Source organism: Hylobates moloch, unplaced genomic scaffold (genome assembly GCF_009828535.3).
Source record: "Hylobates moloch isolate HMO894 unplaced genomic scaffold, HMol_V3 SCAFFOLD_19, whole genome shotgun sequence".
In the NCBI taxonomy this organism is placed as follows: domain Eukaryota; kingdom Metazoa; phylum Chordata; class Mammalia; order Primates; family Hylobatidae; genus Hylobates; species Hylobates moloch.
In genome coordinates, this window is record NW_026652294.1 from 40,580,348 (window position 1) to 40,601,600 (window position 21,253).

A 21,253-nucleotide genomic window follows, 5' to 3' on the forward strand; every position below is an offset into this window, starting at 1 on the left:
TGAGCCACCACTGCATCCGGCCTAAAATTAGGTTTAAAAAAGTCAATGCTAAATTAAATAATTGGCCCAAATAACCTAGATTCCAGGTAACTCAACTTTGTTCTTGGAATCCATTCTTCTAATATCCAGGATGTGGGCAACTTAAACAATTATAAACTATATTAGAAATAACAACATAAGACATATATTCCAACAAGAACGTTATAGAGCTGAAATATGTTTTTAATTATTAAGCAGAAAGGTCAAGTCTATGTTCAATAACAATATGTTCCCTGGGATCAAACAATATGTTCCTTGGGATCAAAAGTTGCATCTTTCATCATGCAGTCCTTGGAGTTAACTGCTAAATAAATGACCCTTATCAGCTATTGTTTTACTGCAGAAGCTACTGCTAAAGGAAAAGACTTCATGATATTAACTCAAGAAAGTGCAAAATGCCTTATAAACAAGTGCACAATTTCCCTCCCAGGTTCCTGTATCTGGAAGGGCCCCCAAGATCTAGGTCTTAGCCCCAGCTGGTTACTAACTGGCTGGTGGCCATGGATTCTGAACCTCGGTTTCTCCACCTGTGAAATAAGGGGGTTTACCGGGATGGACTGACATGCTGCAAAAACGTTATTTCGACTTCACTTTTTTATAAGAGTCCAGGGAAGCCTGCACCGGCCAGCTCCACAACCAGGATGGGCGGGAAATCCCCGCAACGAGATGCAGCCCAGAAAAGCTAGAGGAATATTCAGAGATTTGGCTCAAGTCCTCAGCTCTCCAGCGGACCACCTGGTCTCCTTCCCGGGCCACCCTTGCAAGGACCAAGTGTGGCGGGATGTGGCTGAGCCCCCTCAGTAAAGGAAAGGTCTCGCTGCCCCTCCCCTCATCCCGAAAGGCCTCCAGCGGCAATGCGAAGTGATCGCCTGCTTCCCCGAAGCCTGGCCTCCCCGAAGGTCCCTCCACGCACTGCCGCCCTCACCCGGGACTCACCAGGGGTCCGGTGCCATCCTGCAGACTCCGCCCGCCGCTCGGACTCTTCCTGCTCTTAGCAGCTGACTACGGCGGCCCGCGCGGCTCACTCCCCGCAGTTCGTCCCGTGCGCGACCGGAGCCTGGAGTTTGCAAAGTGAGTAGCTAGGGCCTAAGAACTATAATCAGAGAAAGGAAAGTGCTCCCCTGGGGACAGTAGACTGGAGCAATCTACTCCCACCAAGAGACGCGAACTGCTGAGCTCAGTTAAAATTGTTAAATAGAAACTAAGCATTTTCCCAGGAAGGTGGGAGCCATGCAAGACCTCTCTGTGGCAGTTACTTAAAAATTTATCCTGCTTCAAAAACAAAACAATAAACAAAACACTAGATTGCGGTGAGACTTGCACGCTGCGTAAACTCACTACAACCTACTTTAAGTTAACTTTATGATATGTAAATTATACCTCAATAACGCTTTTTAAAAAAATCTGTAAAATTTTTTTCACGCTGCTTCAAACAGGGGCCCAGAGAAGTATCAATTATATATATTTTTTATAGCAGCCTTCCCATCAGTCCTGTACGCTTGATTACATATTTTTTAAATGTCATTCATTCGGTGCTTGATTTTTGAGTTACTAAGAAGTCACAGAATCTACACGAGGGGATGGAGGAATTAGTTTTGCGCATTTAGTGCCATCCCCTAAATTTCCAGAGAAATAGCACACAAAAAAAGAAGAGTCCCACTCCATCTGTCTTCCAGTCCCCATACCCCTTCATTTCCAAGAATCCTAATGAACTCGAACTCGGCAGGCTGGGTTTCTGCGCGGGCGTGGAGCTGGCGCGCATGCGCTCGTCCGTTACCATAACGACCAAAAGACGCTGCACCCACTGGGGCGGAGAGCAGAGTAATCAGAACCTCCCGAGGATGGATAACAAAATTTCGCCGGAGGCCCAAGTGGCGGAGCTGGAACTTGACGCCGTGATCGGCTTCAATGGTGAGGCCTCCAGCATCTTTGGGCTGGCTGGTTTAGGAACTCGGGGGACGTGTAGTGCAAACAGGAATAGTGAGACACCGGGGACACCTGAAAGGCAGTGTGGGACAACGGCAGGAGCCCTGGCCAGGGACACGCACAGGAGGACCCGCACAGCCTGACCTGCCCCAAGGCCTTGGAGAGTCACTTCCTCGATCCAAGCCTCAGGGAGTGGGATGGTTTTTACCAGCTCGGACAAGCGGCAGCACCTAAAAGGGACCAAATGCCTCCTCCCCAGGCGGGCCGGATAAGTACGGGTGGTTGTAACCCTTCTCCCACTAGGTCAGTCCTTCCTGGCTCTGAACCCCACGCCGCTCGCAAACCCCTAGGCTTCTTCGTAACCACATAGAAGGTTGCTGTCTGTGTCGGCCCCTGGGACTAGCTAGGAAATCTGCTAAAATCCCCACTGGCGTACCAGTGAGAAAGGGCTGGGAGGGAACGTGTGCTTGAGGAACCCCCTGAGGGAATGTTCTTGGTCCTCTAATCCTAAGGAAGGTTTCTAAATGATGAGGATTTCAGACCAGGACAGAAGGGGAAGGGGACGCCAGGGGGAGCTAAAGCGGAGAGAAAAAGGAACTGGGCCGCTCCGCTGAAATCTTATTTGTGACTGCCTATTGTTTTGAAGATTCTGGGAAGAAAAAGCTGTGGGGTTTTATTGTTCGTTTTGAGGGGTTTTGGTTTTTTGAGGGATGAGAAAACAATGAATTAGATTTTAGGAGAAGCAAAACTTTTCAAAAATGTGTGTTGTGATGCCTGAAAGCTTTAAGAATGTGGATGCAGAATAATCACTGTCTAAAGTTTTAAGCATACTCTAGGACTTAGCTCTTGACTCTTGGTTTTACTTTAACAGTCTCCGATAGAAAGTGAGTGCTTTATACACTTCGGATATCAGATATCTTGAGAGTTGGTTACAAGATCATTGAGAAACAATTGAGCAGCCTACAGTGGGGTTGCAAAGCGTCACTTGTTGAGCCAATGCAGAACCACACACATAGAACTCTGCAACTGAGGCCGGGAGTAGTGGCTCGTGCCTGTAATCCCAGCACTTTGGGAGGCCGAGGCGGGCGGATCACCTGAGGTCAGGAGTTCGAGACCAGTCTGGTCAACATGGTGAAACCTCATCTCTACTAAAAATACAAAAATTAGCCTGACGTGGTGGCGCGCGCCTGTAATCCCAGCTACTCAAGAGGCTGAGGCAGGAGTATCGCTTGAACCCGGGAGGCGGAGTCTGCAGTGAGCCGATATCGCACTGCTGCACTCCAGCCTGGGCGACAGAGGGAGACTCCATCTCAAAAAAAAAAAAAGGGGGGGCCGGGCGCGGTGGCTCACGCTTGTAATCCCAGCACTTTGGGAGGCCGAGGCGGGCGGATCACGAGGTCAGGAGATCGAGACCACGGTGAAACCCCGTCTCTACTAAAAAATACAAAAAATTAGCCGGGCGTGGTGGCAGGCGCCTGTAGTCCCAGCTACTCAGAGAGGCTGAGGCAGGAGAATGGCGTGAACCCGGGAGGCGAAGCTTGCAGTGAGCCGACGTTGCGCCACTGCACTCCAGCCTGGGCGACAGAGCGAGACTCCGTCTCAAAAAAAAAAAAAAAGAAAAAGAACTCTGCAACTGAATTCATGTTGTGGCTGTAGAGTTCCAAGCACAAATAATATATGGTAAATTATATGCCAGTGTCTTCCATGGCAATTACTAATTTTCTTTACCTTTTAGAATGACCCCATATGATCAAATTGTTTTTACCTTGGTGGCTTTATGATAATGTATATTCTTTCATGCAATCAAATATACATTTATATATAACCTCTATGCAAAATAATATGCTATGGACTGAGAATACAGGGATAATTCCATAGCCATGCTTATGAAGAAGAGTTTAGAAAACTGGGAAAATACAGTAAAACTGAAAGAAAAATCAGCCATCATTACATTTTTCAAACAAATCACTGTAAACTTTTGGTGTGACCTGCTTGAATATACGCTTACATACAAATAGTTTTTTTTAAATAAAAGTCCACTCATGCTGTATATATTCTCTTATAACCAGACTTTTTTTTCACCTAACAGTATGCCATGTAAATCTTTCCTTAGCGATAAATATAATAATAAAATAAAATAAATAATAATATACTCCATGCCATAATTTTAACATATTAATATTATATTGCAGATATATGCCATAATTAATTTAAATAATGCCCTGTTATTGAGAATTTAGTATAATTTGCATTTATTTTAAAATGCTACTAAGAACATCTGCAGAGCTAAATCTTATAGCTCTTTAACTTTTTTCTTAGAATAAATTATGAGTACATTTAGAATGTCTAAAATCTGAATGTCTAAAAAAGTCTAAAGATTTTTATTTTCTTAAATTTTAGAGATGGGATCTCACTATGTTGGGCAGGCTGGCCTCCAACTCCTGGGCTCAAGCAATCCTCCCGCTTCAGCCTCTCAAGTAGCTGGGACTACAGTCTTGCTAGTACACTGACCCAGCTATATCCTAAAGACTTTTGATGTATCCTCCAATGCTATATCCTATATGCAACAGAAATATATATACATAGGATTATTTCTAATAGCATTTTTTTTTTTTTGAGACAAAGTCTCACCCTGTCACCCAGGCTGGAGTGCAGTGGCTCGATCTCGGCTCACTGCAACCTCCGCCTCTCAGGTTCAAGTGATTCTCCTGCCTCAGCCTCCCGAGTAGCTGAGATTACAGGTGCCCACCACCTCGCCTGGCTAATTTTTGTAGTTTTAGTAAAGGCGGGGTTTCGCCATGTTGGCCAAGCTGGTCTCAAACTCTTGACTTCAGGTGATCTGCCCACCTCAGCCTCCCAAAGTGCTGAGATTACAGGTGTGAGCCACCACGCCTGGCTGCATTATTTCTCATAACTAAATATTAGAAACAACCAAAATCTTCATCACAAGTGGAAAGGACAAATCAATTGTAGTATATCATATTCATACAATTTAATTCCTCTGCAATAATTAAAAAGAATGAACTACTGCTGTATACAAGAACACGGATGGATCTCACAAACATATAATGTTAACCCAAAAAGCCAGACACAAAAGAGTACAGATTGTATTGTTCCATTCATATAAAGTTCTAAAAGGAGGGAATTGAATTTACGGGAATAAAAGTCAGAACAGCGACAACCTTTCAGGAGATAGAGACTGGGAGAAGGAGCACGGGAGACCTCTGGGTGTGCTCATGTTCTACTTCTTGATTTGGGCTATAGTTAAACTGGTGTGTTTACTTAAAACAAACAAACAAACAAAAATCACAAGATCTACAAATTTAGAAAAGGAGAGGAGAGACTTATTTCTTTTAAAGGGTTGTGTTCTGTAAGGTGGCCATCCTACAGGCTGAGAAGCGTGCCTCAGGCCAAGGCCAGAGACAGGCACTTCAAAGGAGGAGGAGTTGGAGTAGGAGCTTTATGTTGAAGTGATTGTCTAAACATACATATTCAGGCCGGATGTGGCGGTTCACACCTGTAATCCCAACACTTTGGGAGGCCAAGGCAGGTAGATGACCTGAGGTCAGGAGTTCGAGACCATCCTGGTCCAACATGGTGAAATCCCAGCTATACTAAAAATACAGAAATTAGCTGGGCATGGTGGTAGGTGCCTGTAATCCCAGCCACTTGAGAGGCTGAGGGAGGAGAATCACTTGAACTTGGGAGGCAGAGGTTGCAGTGAGCCGAGGTCACGCCACTGCACTCCCGCCTGGGGGACAGAGCGAGACTCTGTCTCGATAAATAAATAAATAAATAAACAAACAAACAAACAAACATACATATTCAACAGGTTATAGGAGAAGCTATGAATACTTGTGGGTGGCCCTGACACATGTGTATTGAACAAACATTGATGTAATATACGACCCATGTTCACCTTGGGATGGAGACCTAACATTGAAATGTACTAAATGTCAAAACATTTAAGGTACTATATGTCAAAAGGCCTTTTCAGGACATGAAGGCACGTGAAGTGGGAAGCCTCAGTAAACTGGCCAGAGGTAGTCCATGGTGAGTGGTCTTCTTACCAGGAGAACATTACTGGAATCAGTCTGTTGTCCAATCAAAACTGTTTTTATGGCGGGTTGAACAGGGCTTCAGTTACTAAGTGCCTATGAACTGGACAGGTTGCAGTTGTTTTCATATTGCTTATCTCAAGATAAGTGCTTAACTGCCAGAGAAAAAGAAAAACCTTGTGGCAGTGCATAGTTTATTTTATTTATTTTATTTATTTATTTTGAGATGGCAGAGTCTTGCTCTGGAGTGCAATGGCACGATCTCGGCTCACTGCAACCTCCACCTCCTGGATTGAAGCTATTCTCCTGCCTCAGCCTCCAGAGTAGCTGGGATTATAAGCACCCACCATCACGCCTGGCTAATTTTTGTATTCTTAGTAGAGATGGGGTTTCACCATGTTGGCCAGGCTAGTCTCCAATTCCTGACCTCAGGTGACCCACCCGCCTTGGCCTCCCAAAGTGCTGGGATTACAGGCGTGAGCCACTGCACCCAGCCATAGGGTGGAGGGGTACATGGCCTTAGGTCCTGTTTATAATTTGATATCTTATTGCCACTGAGTCTGTTTCTGTCAATCTTATGATCTCTATTTTAACATTAATGCTGATCAGTTGTGTCTAAACCACAAAAGAGAGGGGGTATAATGAGGCATGTCTGACCACCCATTCTGTCAAGGCTGGGAACTCTGCTTTAAGGTGTTTTGGGGGTTTCTTTGTCCAAAAGGGTATCTGTTCAGTCAGTGGCTGGGGTGGGGCAGTGTGGGGATTGGGGAGTTTAGGATTTTATTTTTAGTTTACAAAAGTTATTGAGTTTTCTGTATTTTGTCTTCACTGAAAAATGTTTATTTTAAAAAGCTATACTAGCTCTAAAGAGAGAGAGACAGAGAGAGAAAAGACAGAACTTTCATAAGGCTTGGGAAAAAAGATTTTGACTAGGAGTCAGCAGGTAAAGATTGAAGGCAGAATATTTCAGGTTACAGCAATAGCCGGGGGCAAAGGAGGAAAAGTGGAGAGTGCAGGGCCTGGTTGCAGAACGGCAAATAGCTTGGTGTGGCTTCAGTACCAGGGACTGGCAGGATAACACAGGAAAGAGAAGCTGGAATTAGATTTCAGAGGCCTTAAATGCCAAGTGATTGAGTCTAGATTTCAGATGGAAACAAATTAGAAACAAAAGCAAGGCCCCTTTTATCACTGCAACACTGAAACTCACTGTAGTGTTACATTATTCAACTTGAATTTTTTTTTGAGATGGAGTCTTACCCTGTCGCCCAGGCTGAAGTGCAGTGGTACCATCTTGGCTCACTGCAACCTCTGCCTCCTGGGTTCAAGAGATTCTCCTGCCTCAGCCTCCCAAGTAGCTGGGATTACAGGCATCTGCCACCAAGCCTGGCTAATTTTTGTATTTTTAATAGAGACGGTGTTTTGCCACATTGGGCAGGCTGGTCTTGAACTACTGAACTCAGGTGATCCACCTGCCTCAGCCTCACAAAGTGCTGGGATTACAGGCATGAGCCACTGCAACTGGCCTTAAACTTGAATTTTAACTTTATGGTATCAATATGTAACTGTACTCGACACTTGTAGGTATTGCATTTTGACAGGAATTAATTATTTAAGCAAACCAAATATTCTTGTGTTAAAAACATTTAATAAAGTTATAGTTATTAAGGGTTTGGTCACATTCATCCATTGACTGGAGTAGATAGCCCATGATTTTCCTATCATGGTATACAAAGAGTTCTTATAAACTAAAAACAGCAACAACAACGAAATAGATCAGGAGGCTACAGACTATAGCCCATGGGCCAAACCTGGCCCACTGCCTGTTTTTGTAAGTAAAGTTTTATTGGAATGTAGCTATGCCCATTTCTTTATGTATTGTCTATGGCTGCTTTTATACCACACTAGCAGAGATGAGTAGTCTCAAGAGACCATATTGCCCACAAAGCCTAAAATATTTACTACCTGGACTTTTGTTAAAAAAATAAAAAATAAATAAAAAAGCCAGACCCTGTAAATAGATAAATAAATATAAATGGCTATTAGCTCAAAAAGCTAAAAAAATTCTATTAAAGTTCATGCGCAGTGGCTCACACCTGTAATCCCAGCACTTTGGGAGGTCGAGGCAGGAAGATTCCTTGAGGCCTGGAGTTCGAGACCAGCCTGGGCAACATGGTGAAACCCCATCTCTATAAAAAATACCAAAAAATAGCCAGGCGTGGTGATGCATGCCTGTAGTCTCAGCTATTCGAGAGGCTGAGGTGGGAGGATCACCTGAGCCCAGGAGGTAGTGGCTGCAGTGAGCCATCACTGTACCACTGCACTCCAGCCTGCGCAACAGAGTGAGACCTAGTCTCGAAAAAAAAAAAAAATGCTGTTAAAGCAATGATGTTTTTTGCTTCTCAAACTGGCAAAGGCAAAAGAAGAAAAAAAAAGGGTAATATAATAAGGTAAGAATAAGAAATGGTTCTCAATTATTATTGCCAGTATTAATTTTACAACCTTTTTGAAGGCCAGTTTTATAGTATTTATTACAATTTTTAATGAGGATAATCTTTGAGCTTTTAAGAACTTGAATCACTTATTCAAGTTTTCAAAAAATTTACGTACAAAGAAGTTCACTGTGATATTGTCTATAATAGCTGAAACATTGGAAGAAACAACCCAAAGCTCCATTGGTAAGAAGTTTTAAAAAATTACGTGGCCAGGTGCGGTGGCTCACGCCAGTAATCCCAGCACTTTGGGAGGCCAAGGCGGGTGGATCACGAGGTCAGGAGATCGAGACCATCCTGGCTAACACAGTGAAACCCCATCTCTACTAAAAATACAAAAAAAATTATCCGGGCGTGGTGGCGGGCACCTGTAGTCCCAGCTACTCGGGAGGCTGAGGCAGGAGAATGGCGTGAACTCGGGAGGTGGAGCTTGCAGTGAGCCGAGATCACACCACTGCACTCCAGCCTGGGCAACAGAGCGAGACTCTGTCTCAAAAAAAAAAAAAAATTACACTCCAGAAATGTTTTTGAACTAGGCAGAAGTGGTGGTTGCATAGCATTGTGAATGTACTAAATGCCACTGAATAGTTCACGTTAACATAGTTAATTTTATGTTATGTGAATTTCACTCCAATAATTTTTAAAATTATATTCCTTTTGTGCAATTTGATACTGTATAATCCTTAAGAAAAATGGAATAGATGTATATAAACTAACGAGGAAAGATGTCAAAGCTATATTAAGTATAAAATGCAATTTGCCATACAGTGTATGGGATATAAGCCTATTACAGTTTAAAGTGTACATATGTTTGAGAGAGAGAGAGAGGGGATAGAGAGAGAGGAGAGAGAGGGAGGGACAGAGGGAGACAGAGAGGGAGGGAGAGAAGGTGAGAGAGAGAGAAAATGGAGTGTGTGTGAGTATATCTGGAGAGCAAAGAATATGAATTGTAGTGGACATGTGTAGTTTTGGTTACTCATATCTGAATGCTATTCTATTTGAGAAGTATCCCAGGATAGGTAGGAGCTGGTTCTATTGCTTTAGTGAGAGCCTAAAAGGGGCACCTAGTTTCTCTCCTAATTCCTTGGCAGCCAATTGAGAGATGTAACATAATTGGCTCAGCCAATCAGACATTCCCACTCAGCAGTTCCACTCTTAAAGGAGTGATGCAAAGGAGCAGAGTATGTTGGCAGTCAAATACTACATTGAGCGTTGAGCATTGTGGCCGTGAGAGGTCTTCAGTTCATGTCACTTGGTCTCGCCTTGCTATTAGTTCTGCCCGTTTTCAAGTGTGACCCAAACTTCCTGCCAGTTGTGTGAGCAATATGTATTCCTTCCATATAATTCTTTCTCTGCTACATTTAGCCAGAGTTGACTCTTCTAGTTTGCAACCAAGAACCATAATTATTAAATGCAAAAACAAAAATAAATCTGAAGAAATACACACCTACATGTTACAAGGTTATCTCTGGGCAGGTTACACACCTAAGAGTAGAGTAGCTGGGTCCTGGGGCATGTGCGCGTTCAAGCATCATCAATAAGGACACATTCTTTTCCAAAGTGATTAGACCAATTTACACTCCCACCAAGCATTTTATGAATGTTGCCTTTGTTCCATATCAACATGGATGCCTGGTACTGTCAGCCATCTTAATTTTAGCCATTTTGGTGTATATGACATGGTATCTCATTTCGGACATAATTTACATTTTCCTGGTTACTTATGAGGTTGTATCTCTTTTTTTATGTTTATTGGGTTTTGAATTTCCTTCATCATAAACTGGCTATCCATATCCCTTGCTCATTTTTCTATTGAGAAGCATATGTTTTCCTTATTGCCTTGTAGGAGTTCTTCGTATATTATGGAGCTGATCCTTTGTCTATTGTATACATTGAAAATATCTTCTTGTTTGTGTTTTTCTCTTCATCCTTCCAATAACAATGTCTTTTGTCATTAAATTTTTTTTTTTTTGAGAAAGAGTCTCACTCTGTCACCCAGTCTGGAGTGCAGTGGTAAAGTCTTAGCTCACTGCAACATCCACCTCCCAGGTTTAAGCGATTCTCCTGCCTCAGCCTCTCAAGTAGCTGGGATTATAGGTGTCCACCACCATGCCCAGCTAATTTTTGTATTTTTAGTAGAGACAGAGTTTCGCCATATTGGCCAGGCTGCTCTCAAACTCCTAGCCTCAAGTGATCTGCCTGCCTTGGCCTCCCAAAGAGCTGGGATTACAGGCATGAGCCACCCAGCCCAGCCTAGATGTTTTTCATTTTTAACATAACTGGGTAACTATATCAGCCTTTTCTTTTATGATTTGCTCTTTTTGTGTCATAGTTAGAAAGTCATTTCTTACACCTTTTGTACACGTTATCTTGTTTTTCACATTTAGGTCTTTGATCTACCTGGAAGATATTATTTGTGTAAGGTGTGAATTATGAATCTAAGTTTAATTTTTCCATATGGATAGCCATATGATTGTTTATAAAGAACCTGCAATTAGAAAAAAATAAAAATCTGTTAGTAGGAATAGATCACCCTAAAGACATAAATCTTGGTATTATAAGAACATACTGCATAAAAAAGGAACACTCAATTAAAATGAAAAGAATCATTTATTCAATAATTACTTTTGGCCATTTGAGCAAAAATAATCCATTTAGCTACAGGAATCACATAAAGCACCAAAATAAATTCCAGAGGGAGTTAAATATAAAAGAAGCATTCATTTAAGAACAAGAAGACTATATTAATAAATATTTATGAGTCTTTCGATGGAGAAGGAGATAGCAACAAAAAAGATTTTTAAAAACCCAAGAATAAATGTAATAAGAAATGAGTGAGATCTTTATGAAAAAAATGGAAAATGCTACTAGAAGACATAAAAGGAGACTTATGAAGAAACATATCCTGTTTTTAAAATAGAGGTATTTTATATTATTATAAAAATCATTTTTCCTTAAGTTAATCTATACATTTAATACTATCTCACTAAAAACACGATTATGAATTTTAAATAGCCAAGGTGACATGAAAGATTATATTGTAAAATAAATACGAAGAGCAATAAAAAAAATTCTGACCATAAGTGAGCAATAACGGAAGACCTGGGTCTGTTTCATATTAAAACATATTACAAGGGTTTATAATTGTTGAGATGGTTCTTGGTGTAACCAAAATCAGGTTCGGGCCACTTGTCACTTGAAAGCTAAAACCTCAAGAGATGAGCTTTGGTGAAAGGAAGGTTAGCTTTATTGGAGAAGCCAGCAACCCAGGGGAGGCAATAAACTGGTGTTCAAAGACCACCTCACCGAGTTGAGTCTCTGGATCAGGGAAATTGGAGGAAATAATGATCAAAGCATTTTTGTGAAATGTGCGCAGCCTCAGGTAGGCAGTTAGTCAATATTTTGGGGCCTTCTGCAGATGCCATCTGCCCTGTTCTTACCAGGCTGGTCAGCCCATTCCCAGAGTTGTTGGTCATTGTATTTTCTTTTATTTTTGCTGAAGGTCTTGTTCTCCTGAAACTGTTTTTTAGTGAATAATCTACCAACTCAAGCAAAACAATAGTTACATTCAAGCAAACAAACTTTTCTCTAACATGGAAGCAGTAGTGTTACCTTGGCAGATATTTGGAGTACGGGAGTTGCCTGTGGAAAGAGGTGTCACCGTGAAAGGTCCCAGGCTCTTCAGAGCACCTGGTGGGCACTCAGAACTGAAACCAAAATTTAAAAAAAATTCTTTTCCTTGTTATATTGAGGCATACTTGACATATTAAAGTTGTATCAATTTAAAGCGTATAACATAATGTGTTGATATACATTGTGAAATGATGTCTACAAACTAATTAACACATTCACCTCACATAGTTACTTTTTGTGTGTGATGAAAACACTGAAGATCAACTCTTTTAGCAGATTTCAAATATACAATGCAGTATTATCGTTATTTTTTATTTATTTATTTATTTTTTGAGATGGAATTTTGCTCTTGTCACCCAGGCTGGAGTGCAATAGTGTGATCTCGGCTCACTGCAACCTCCGCCTCACGGGTTCCAGTGATTCTCCTGCCTCAGCCTCCTGAGTAGCCGGGATTACAGGGCCCGCCACCATGCCCAGCTAATTTTTTGTATTTTTAGTAGAGACGGGGTTTCACCATGTTGGCCAGGCTGGTCTTGAACTCCTGACCTCAGGTGATCCACCTGACTTGGCCTCCCCAAGTGCTGGGATTCCAGGAGTGAGCCACCAGTCCTGGCCACAATGCAGTATTATTAGCTGTGACCATGCTGTACATTAGGTCTCTAGAACTTCTTTATCCTGCATAGCAGACCTTTTCACCCTTTGACCAACATCTCTTCATTCCCCTACCCCTAACGAACACCATTTCTACTCTCTGCTTTTATACGTTTGGCTTTTTCAGGTTCCACATCTGAGTGAGATCCCTATGCAGTATTTGTCTTTCTGTGTCTGGCTTCACTTAGCATAAAGTCTTCCAGGTTCATTTAAAAAAAAAATGAATGAAGATCCTGAATAGATATTCCTCAAAAGAAGACATACAAATGGGCAACGGGTATATAAAAAGGTACTCAACATCACTAGTCATCAGGGAAATGCAAATCAAAGCCCGAATGCGGTATCACCTCACACCTGTTAGAATGGCTATTATCACGCAGACAAAAGGTAACAAGCTGGCGAGAATGTGGAGAAAGGGATGCCCTGTCCACTGTTGGTGGGAATGCAAATTGGTGCAGCCATTACAGAAAACAGTATAGAGTTTCCTCAAAAAATTAAAAGGAAAACTACCAGACGATCTAGCAATCCCACTTATAGGTATAAGGAAATGAAATCAGTATATGGAAGAAATATTTGCACCTCTATGTTCTGTTCAGCGCTATGTTCAGCACTATTTGCAATAGCCAAGATGTGGAAACAACCTAAATGTCCCTCAACAGATGAATGGATAAAGGAAATGTCACATACACACACAGGCACACACAATGTTTAATATATATATGTATTTAGTTATATATATATATATATATATATATATATACAGAGAGAGAGAGAGAGAGAGGGAGAGAGACAGAGATGGACCCTCGCTCTGGTTTATTCATTTATTTATTTATTTATTTTGAGACGGAGTCTCGCTCTGTCGCCCAGGCTGTAGTGCAGTGGCACGATCTCGGCTCACTGCAAGCTCCGCCCCCTGGGTTCACGCCATTCTCCTGCCTCAGCCTCCCGAGTAGCTAGGACTACAGGCACCCGCCACCACACCCAGTTAATTTTTTGTATTTTTAGTAGAGACAGGGTCTCACCATGTTAGCCAGGATGGTCTTGGTCTCCTGACCTCGTGATCCGCCCACCTCGGCCTGCCAAAGTGCTGGGATTACAGGCGTGAGCCACCGCGCCTGGCCACACAATGTAATATTACTTAGCCTTTAAAAAGAAGGAAATTGTGCCATTTGTAAAGACACGGATGAACCTGGAGAATATTATGCTTTGTGAAGTAAAATAGGCCAAATTTTTATCTTTACCAAACCTCTGCCTGAGGTAGTTGACTCCCATTCTCTCTATGCCTGTGCACTCACCCAAGCAGGCTGCTCACGCTCCATGCACTCACACTTTTTAGGATTATGAGAATTGGCCGTACGCCTTGCTGGACCAGCATCAGCATCACTTAGGAGCTTATAAGAAATACAGAATCTCAACCCCTTCTCAGACCTGAAATCGGAATCTGCATTTTAACAGGATCCCTCTGGGATTTTTACAAACATCAAAGTTTAAGAAGTGATTACTAGATGAATCTTTTTGCCAGTGAAATAAAATTACCTATGGCCGGGCGCGGTGGCTCACACCTGTAATCCCAGCACTTTGGGAGGCCGAGGCCGGCGGATCACGAGGTCAGGAGATCGAGACCATCCTGGCTAACACAGTGAAACCCCGTCTCTACTAAAAATACAAAACATTAGCTGGGTGAGGTGGCAGGCGCCTATAGTCCCAGCTACTCGGGAGACTGAGGCAGGAGAATGGCGTGAACCCCGGGGGGCAGAGCCTGCAGTGAGCCGAGATCGCGCCACTGCACGCCAGCCTGGGCGACAGCAAGACTCTGTCTCAAAGAAAAAAAAACAAAAAAACAAAACAAAACAACAACAACAAAAGGAAATAAAATTACCTATTTCCCCAACTTCTTTTAGCTGAACTAAGGCTTATTTTAAAAGTGTTGGCTGGGCGCGGTGGCTCACGCCTGTAATCCCAGCACTTTGGGAGGCTGAGGTGGGCAGATCACGAAGTCAGGAGTTCAAGACCAGCCTGACCAACATGGTGAAACCCCATCCCTACTAAAAATACAAAAAAAAGTTAGCCGAGTGTGGTGGCGGGTGCCTGTAATCCCAGCTACTCGGGAGGCTGAAGCAGGAGAATCACTTGAACCCAGAAGGTGAAGGTTGCAGTGAGCCAAGACTGTGCCATTGCACCCCAGGCTGGGTGACAAGAGCAAGACTCCGTCACAAAAAAAAAAAAGTGTTGTGTTTTGTACTCAAGTAGAAAATTCCTAGCCACTTCTGCACCTGATTATTATTACTGTGAATCTCTCTCTTTTAGGACATGTGCCTACTGGTCTCAAATGCCATCCTGACCAGGAGCATATGATTTATCCTCTTGGTTGCACAGTCCTCATTCAGGCAATAAATACTAAAGAGCAGAACTTCCTACAGGGTCACGGCAACAACGTCTCCTGCTTGGCCATCTCCAGGTCTGGAGAGTACATCGCCTCCGGACAAGTCACATTCATGGGGTTCAAGGTGAATACAGTGAAAACGACTCATTGTCAATTTATCTAGAGGTGCCTCCCTAGAAGAACTGCCCCACTTCAAGTTGTTAGTTCTGTGTGGCAACGTGCTTTATTCTTCCTTCTTCTTCCTTTTGACTTCTCTTTTAACTCATTTTCATTCTGTCAGACCAGGAGTGAAGGACTCTGATGATTTTACACCCGAGGTTGCAGCTTGTGACTGATAATGCTCACAAACAAAAGTTCCCGGTTAAAGCTGTTTCCATTGTGTTGCTCTCATGTTTGTAGAACCTGATCTGATTTCTGGAAAAGTGATAGAATGAGCCAGGCGCGGTGGCTCACGCCTGTAATCCCAGCACTTTTGGAGGCCGAGACGGTCGGATCACCTGAGGTCAGGAGTTCGAGACCAGCCTGGCCAACATGGTGAAACCCCACCTCTACTAAAAATACAAAATTAGCTGGGCGTGGTGGTGCATGCCTGTAATCCCAGCTACTCGGGAGGCTGAGACAGGGAGCATTGCTTGAACCCAGGAGGTGGAGGTTGCAGTGAGCGGAGATTGCGCCATTGCACTCCAGCCTGGGCAAAAAAGAGCGAGACTCCGTCTCAAAAAAAAAAAAAAAAGAAAGAAAAAAGAAAAACGAAAAGTGACAGTACTAATTGTTTTTCACCAAGAAGGGTAGCTATCTCCTCAGATGCTTTTAATGCCTCCCTATGATCTGACGGTGTGTTCTTGCCCCCAGGCAGACATCATTTTGTGGGATTATAAGAAAAGAGAGCTGCTTGCTCGGCTGTCCCTTCACAAAGGCAAAATTGAAGCTCTGGCCTTTTCTCCAAATGATTTGTACTTGGTATCACTAGGAGGCCCAGATGACGGAAGGTAATGAACTAAACATAGTTACTTATTTTCTTTCTTTTTTTTTTAACTTTTATTTTAGGTTCAGACGTACATGTGCAGGTTTGTTATACAGGTAAACTTATGTCACGAGTTTGTTGTACAGATTATTTCATCAACCAGGTGTTCAGCCTAGTACGCAATAGTTATTTTTTCTGATCCTCTCCCTCCTCCCACCCTCCACCCTCAAGCAGGCCCCAGTGTCTGTGGTCCCTTATATGTGTTTATGTGCTCTCATCATTTAGCTCCCACTTATAAGTAAGAACATGTGATATTTGGTTTTCTACTCCTGCATTAGGTTGCTAAGGATAATGGCCTCCAGCTCCATCCATGTTCCTGTAACGGACATGATCTCATTCTTTTTTATGGCTGCATAGTATTTCACGGTGTGTATGCACCACATTTTCTTTATCCAGTCTACCATTGATGAGCATTTGGGTTGATTCCATGTCTTTGCTATTGTGAATAGTGCTGTGATGCACATACAATCATATGTGTCTTTATGGTAGAACAATTTATATTTCTTTGAGTGTGTAGCCAGCAATGGGATTGCTGGGTTGAATGATAGTTCTGTTTTCAGCTGTTTGAGGAATCACCACCCTGCTTTCCACAATGGTTCAACTAATCTACACTCCCACCAACAGTACATAAGCATTCCCTTTTCTTTGCAACCTCACCAGCATCTGTTATTTTTTGACTTTTTAATAATAGTTGTTCTGACTGATATGAGGTGGTTATCTCATTGTGGTTTTGCTTTGCATTTCTCTAACGACCAGTGATATTGAGCCTTTTTTCATATGCTTGTTGGCTGCATGTATGTCTTCTTTTGCAAAGTGTTCATGTCCTTTGCCTCCTTTTTAATGGGGTTTTTGTTTTATCTTATAAATTTATTTAAGTTCTGTATAGATGCGAGATACTTTTTCAGATGCCAAGTTTGCCATATTTGCTTATTTTCTGCAAGGTATATTTCCAGAAATGACAAGGGCCCTGTCCCCTCTAATGTTCTCTCTTGGCCCATCTATATTTCAGTGTGCATTGTCTGAAAAGCCTCTGAGAAAAATACCATAAAAGAGTGGTTTTCAAAGTTGGCTGCCTGTTGAAATCACCTGGGCAGCTTTAGGGAATCACTGGTGCCTGGGTGTACCTTCAGAGAGTCCGATTTGATTGGCCTGAGCTATAAGAGTTATACAAGCTTCCCAGTACTGTGTTGAACAAAAGTGGCCAGAGTGAGCATCTGTAAGGAACATGGCTGTGCTTTGGTCAAGGATAGGCCAAGGTAGGATGTTTACATCCTGCGTGACTCAGCGAGTTTAGAGTGCAGGCGTATAATTCCACTGTTAACACAGCCATGTTGCCATAGCATGGGAAAGGCCATCACTTGGCTCTACACCACTATTGTCTGTTAAAGGTATAATTGCCCTGTGGACACTGTGCAGGTGCCCTGGTGCCCAGAGAAAGAGAGAGAGAGAGCCAGAGCTGTCCATCTTTGCAGATGGACAAGGGGGAGCCAGGACACAGCTCAGCCCACTCGTGCCCAGAGAGACAAAGAGTTAAGCTGCTGACCCTGAAGGCAGGGTAGAGCCGGCTGCGCAGCTGTATGTGGGAGATGCCAGCTCAAGCAGCGGAGGCAGGGCAGACAGTGTGAGAAAGCTGTTGATGAGAGCTGCTGCTGAATAAAATCATCTTCCACCTGCCTACAGCCCCCGAGTGTTCTTTCTGCTCATCCACCCACTCCCCTCGGACTTCAGCATGGGCTGGACCTGGACCCTGGGATCTGACAGCATCTATATCTTGTTTCAGGTCTTAGTGGAAAGGCTTTCAATTTCACCCCATTCAGTGTGATAATTAGCTGTGGGTTTGTCATATAAGGTCTTCATCATGTTGAGGTATGCTCCTTCCATACCCAATAGAATATTTTTTAGCCACAGAAAAGAATTTTTTTTTTTTTTTTTTTGAGATGGAGTTTCACTCTTGCTGCCCAGGCTGGAGTGCAATAGCGCAATCTCGGCTCACCACAATCTCTGCCTCCCAGGTTCAAGCAGGCAGATTACCTGAGGTCAGGAGTTTGAGACCAACCTGGCCAACCTGGTGAAACGCTGTCTCTACTAAAAACACAAAAATTAGCCAGGCGTAGTGCCGGGGCCTGTAATCCCAGCTACTTGGGAGGCTGAGGCAGGAGAATCACTTGAACCTGGGAGGCAGAGTTTGCAGTGGGCGAAGATTGCACCACTGCACTCCAGCCTAGGCAACAGATTGAGACTCCAGCTAAAAATAAATAAATAAACAAACAAACAAAATATATTACGAAGAACAATCAATGCAGTACATATTCCTATGTAAATGTCAAAGGAACACAATCTGTAGAAGAAAAATAATAACACCTGAAGTTTGTGTGGGATTTAATACTTCAGTACACTTCTATGTATATTTTCTTATTTGAGCTTCATAGGTTTATTACAAAGGAAATTTATATTTGTGTATAGTTATATAACGATAGTTCTTCTCTTACTATATAGCAAGTCAACAAAATTTTCATGAGATTTCCTCTTTTTCTTGTCATTCACAAGTGGTCACCCCTTCCCTGGCTCATTACCACTTGACTGTTTCTGATAAGAAATGTATTGGCCGGGTGCGGCGGCTCACACCTGAAATCCCAGCACTCTGGGAGGCTGAGGCAGGTGGGTCACCTGAGGTTAGGAGTTTGAGACCAGCCTAGCCAACATGGCAAGACCTCATCTCTACTAAAAATACAAAAATTAGCCGGGCATGGTGGCAGGCACCTGTAATCCCAGCTACTCAGGAGACTGAGGCAGGAGAATTGCTTGAACCTGGGAGGCAGAGGTTGCAGTGAGCCAAAGTCGTGCCATTGCACTCCAGCCTGGGGACAAGAGCGAGACTCCGTCTCAAAAAAAAAAAAAAAAGAAAAAAAAAAAAAAGAAATGTATCCAGAAATCCCCTGTTAACATTCTTAGCTCAACTTTATTTTTTTTTTTTTTGCAAGCAGAAAAAGGCTTGTTTTATTTTAATGACTGATCTATGTAATCACCAAGAGTGCTATCTACAGACAAGAAATGGGGAGCTTCTATTTCTTAGTTTCTTCCTCCTTGGGCAAGTCTTGATCTTCTCCTTCTTGGCCCAGAGATGCTCTTCACGGCACTTGTGTGCTTCCTTGGTCTTGGATCTGTGAGCCTTAGCCTGTTCAGCTGGGAGCTTTTCACAGGCTTTGTCTGCCGTCAGCTCATGGATATGTTCCATGAGAATCCAGTTGTTTTTTGAATACATTCCCCTCCACCTTCAGGTACAAGCTGTGACAAGCTGTGATACGTGTGGTGATCAATCTTCTTGGATCCATGGTATCTTCAGAGCCGGTGGCGCAGAATCCTCATTCTCCTCATCCAGGTTACTTTCTCTGGCAAAGGGCTGCACCCTTTGGCTTACCTATGCCCATGTGCCTGCCCTTCTGGCGGGCCAAGGTGTTTTCCCATCATCCAGCCAGGGAATGGACAGTCACAGGCTTATGGATAATTAGCCCATCTTTGATCAGCTTCCAGATCTGCTGGTGGGAGTTGGCCTTGGCAATTTCACTGGTCTCATTGGGGTCCAACCAGACCTTCTTTTTGCCACGGCAGAGGGCACTAGAGGCAAGCCCCTTCTGAAGCCCAAACATCCTCACGGCTTTGGCCACTGCAGTGAAAGAAAAGAGTTCCAACATCCTTTGTTCAACTTAAAGCAGTTATTCTCAACCTTTGGTGCACGCTGATACTACCTAGGAAGATTTAAAAAACACTGATGCCTGGGTCCCACCCCCGGAGATTCTTGGAGCTAGGCCATTAGGCCACCCCCATCCCACCCCCGTCAAAGAGACTAGGTCTTGGGGGGAAAACAACCCCTTAACCAAGGTTAATCTGGCAAAACTGTTCATCTCTGCTGTAATTTTAAGCTGCCTAAAATTTGCTTGCAGAACGTTTGAGAATGTTGAAAAGCCAAAAGAAAGAAAGGAAAACAAACCTTGCTGTACTAAAAAAAAAGTGCAATATTCCCATCCCTGGGGGGTTTTTCTACCAACCCATCTAGCTTCTACACAGAGGAAAAGAAACAAAGGAGTGACTTATGTGGACATCCTATATTTGTATTTGAGTTTCACTCTTGTTTCCCAGGCTGGAGTGCAACGGCACAATCTCAGCTCACCGCAACCTCTGCCTCCCAGGTTCATGCGATTCTCCTGCCTCAGCCTCCCAAGTAGCTGGGATTACAGGCGTGCACCACCACGCCTGGCTAATTTTGTATTTTTAGTAGAGACGGAGTCTCTTCATGTTGGTCAGGCTGGTCTCGAACTCCCGACCTCAGGTGATCCGCCCTCCTCGGCCTCCCAAAGTGCTGAGATTATAGGCGTGAGTCACCGCTCCCAGCCTGCATATATCTTTTAAATTTTGTAACCTATTTATGAAACTTTTTCCATTGATGTCATCATGGTATTCATGTTGTAATGCAACCTGCTTTTTGACTAACTTTATATGAAAGACATCTATGTACATACGCATAGATATAGATCTCATTCTTTGCCATAATAGCATGGTATTCCATTGTACAGATGCGCTGGAATCCATTTGGCCAGCTCTCTATGTTGTTGCCCTTTGTTTTATCTATTTTTAAAACAAATTTGTTTCTGTGCCGGGTGCAGTGGCTTACACCTGTAATGCAAGCACTTTGGGAGGCCAAGGTGGAAAGGGTCACTTGAGCCTAGAAGTTCAAGACTAGCCTGGTCAACAGAGGGAGACCCCTGTTTCCACAAAAACTGAAAAATGAGCCAGGCCTGGTGGTGTGTGCCTGTAGTCCAGCTACTTGGGAGGCTGAAGTGGGAGGATTGCTTGAGCCCAGGAGTTTGAGGCTGCAGTGAGTGGTGATCACCCCACTGCACTCCAGTGGGGCAACAGAGAGAGACCTTGTCTCAAAAAAAAAATTGTTTTTGAAAAATTAAAGCTATTTCTGGCCATGGCTTATAAAGAAACTCTGCTGTCCTACTGTGCAAAAGGATCCAAAATTCAAAAGCATGAGTCTCATATCCCTCTC

General features: G+C 43.2%; 2 protein-coding genes and 1 pseudogene across 7 annotated transcripts in view; 1 reads left to right on the plus strand and 2 right to left on the minus strand.

Moving 5' to 3' along the window:
* The window catches only part of STX8 (syntaxin 8), a 312,508-nt gene extending 311,376 nt beyond the window's left edge, over nucleotides 1-1,132 (minus strand). Inside the window, exon 1 of one of the 2 annotated variants that reach the window (XM_032138358.2) lies at nucleotides 976-1,127. In XM_032138358.2, the coding sequence (XP_031994249.1) occupies nucleotides 976-992 (17 nt within the window). In that variant the 5' untranslated portion in view covers nucleotides 993-1,127. Of the gene's footprint in view, nucleotides 1-975 lie in introns of both variants that reach the window. The other variant, XM_058431552.1, reaches the window with a different exon arrangement.
* Nucleotides 1,133-1,815: 683 nt separating this feature from the next.
* CFAP52 (cilia and flagella associated protein 52) overlaps nucleotides 1,816-21,253 on the plus strand; it is a 66,102-nt gene continuing 46,664 nt past the window's right edge. For 2 of the 5 annotated variants that reach the window (XM_058431547.1, XM_058431548.1), the window contains exons 1-3: nucleotides 1,816-1,950; nucleotides 15,104-15,303; nucleotides 16,032-16,168. In XM_058431547.1, coding sequence (XP_058287530.1) covers nucleotides 1,881-1,950; nucleotides 15,104-15,303; nucleotides 16,032-16,168 — 407 coding nt within the window. In that variant the 5' untranslated portion in view covers nucleotides 1,816-1,880. Of the gene's footprint in view, nucleotides 1,951-12,923; nucleotides 13,074-15,103; nucleotides 15,304-16,031; nucleotides 16,169-21,253 lie in introns of those variants that run through there. The other 3 variants (XM_058431550.1, XM_058431549.1, XM_058431551.1) reach the window with 3 other exon arrangements.
* Nucleotides 19,266-19,850, minus strand: LOC116458755 (large ribosomal subunit protein eL19-like; annotated as a pseudogene).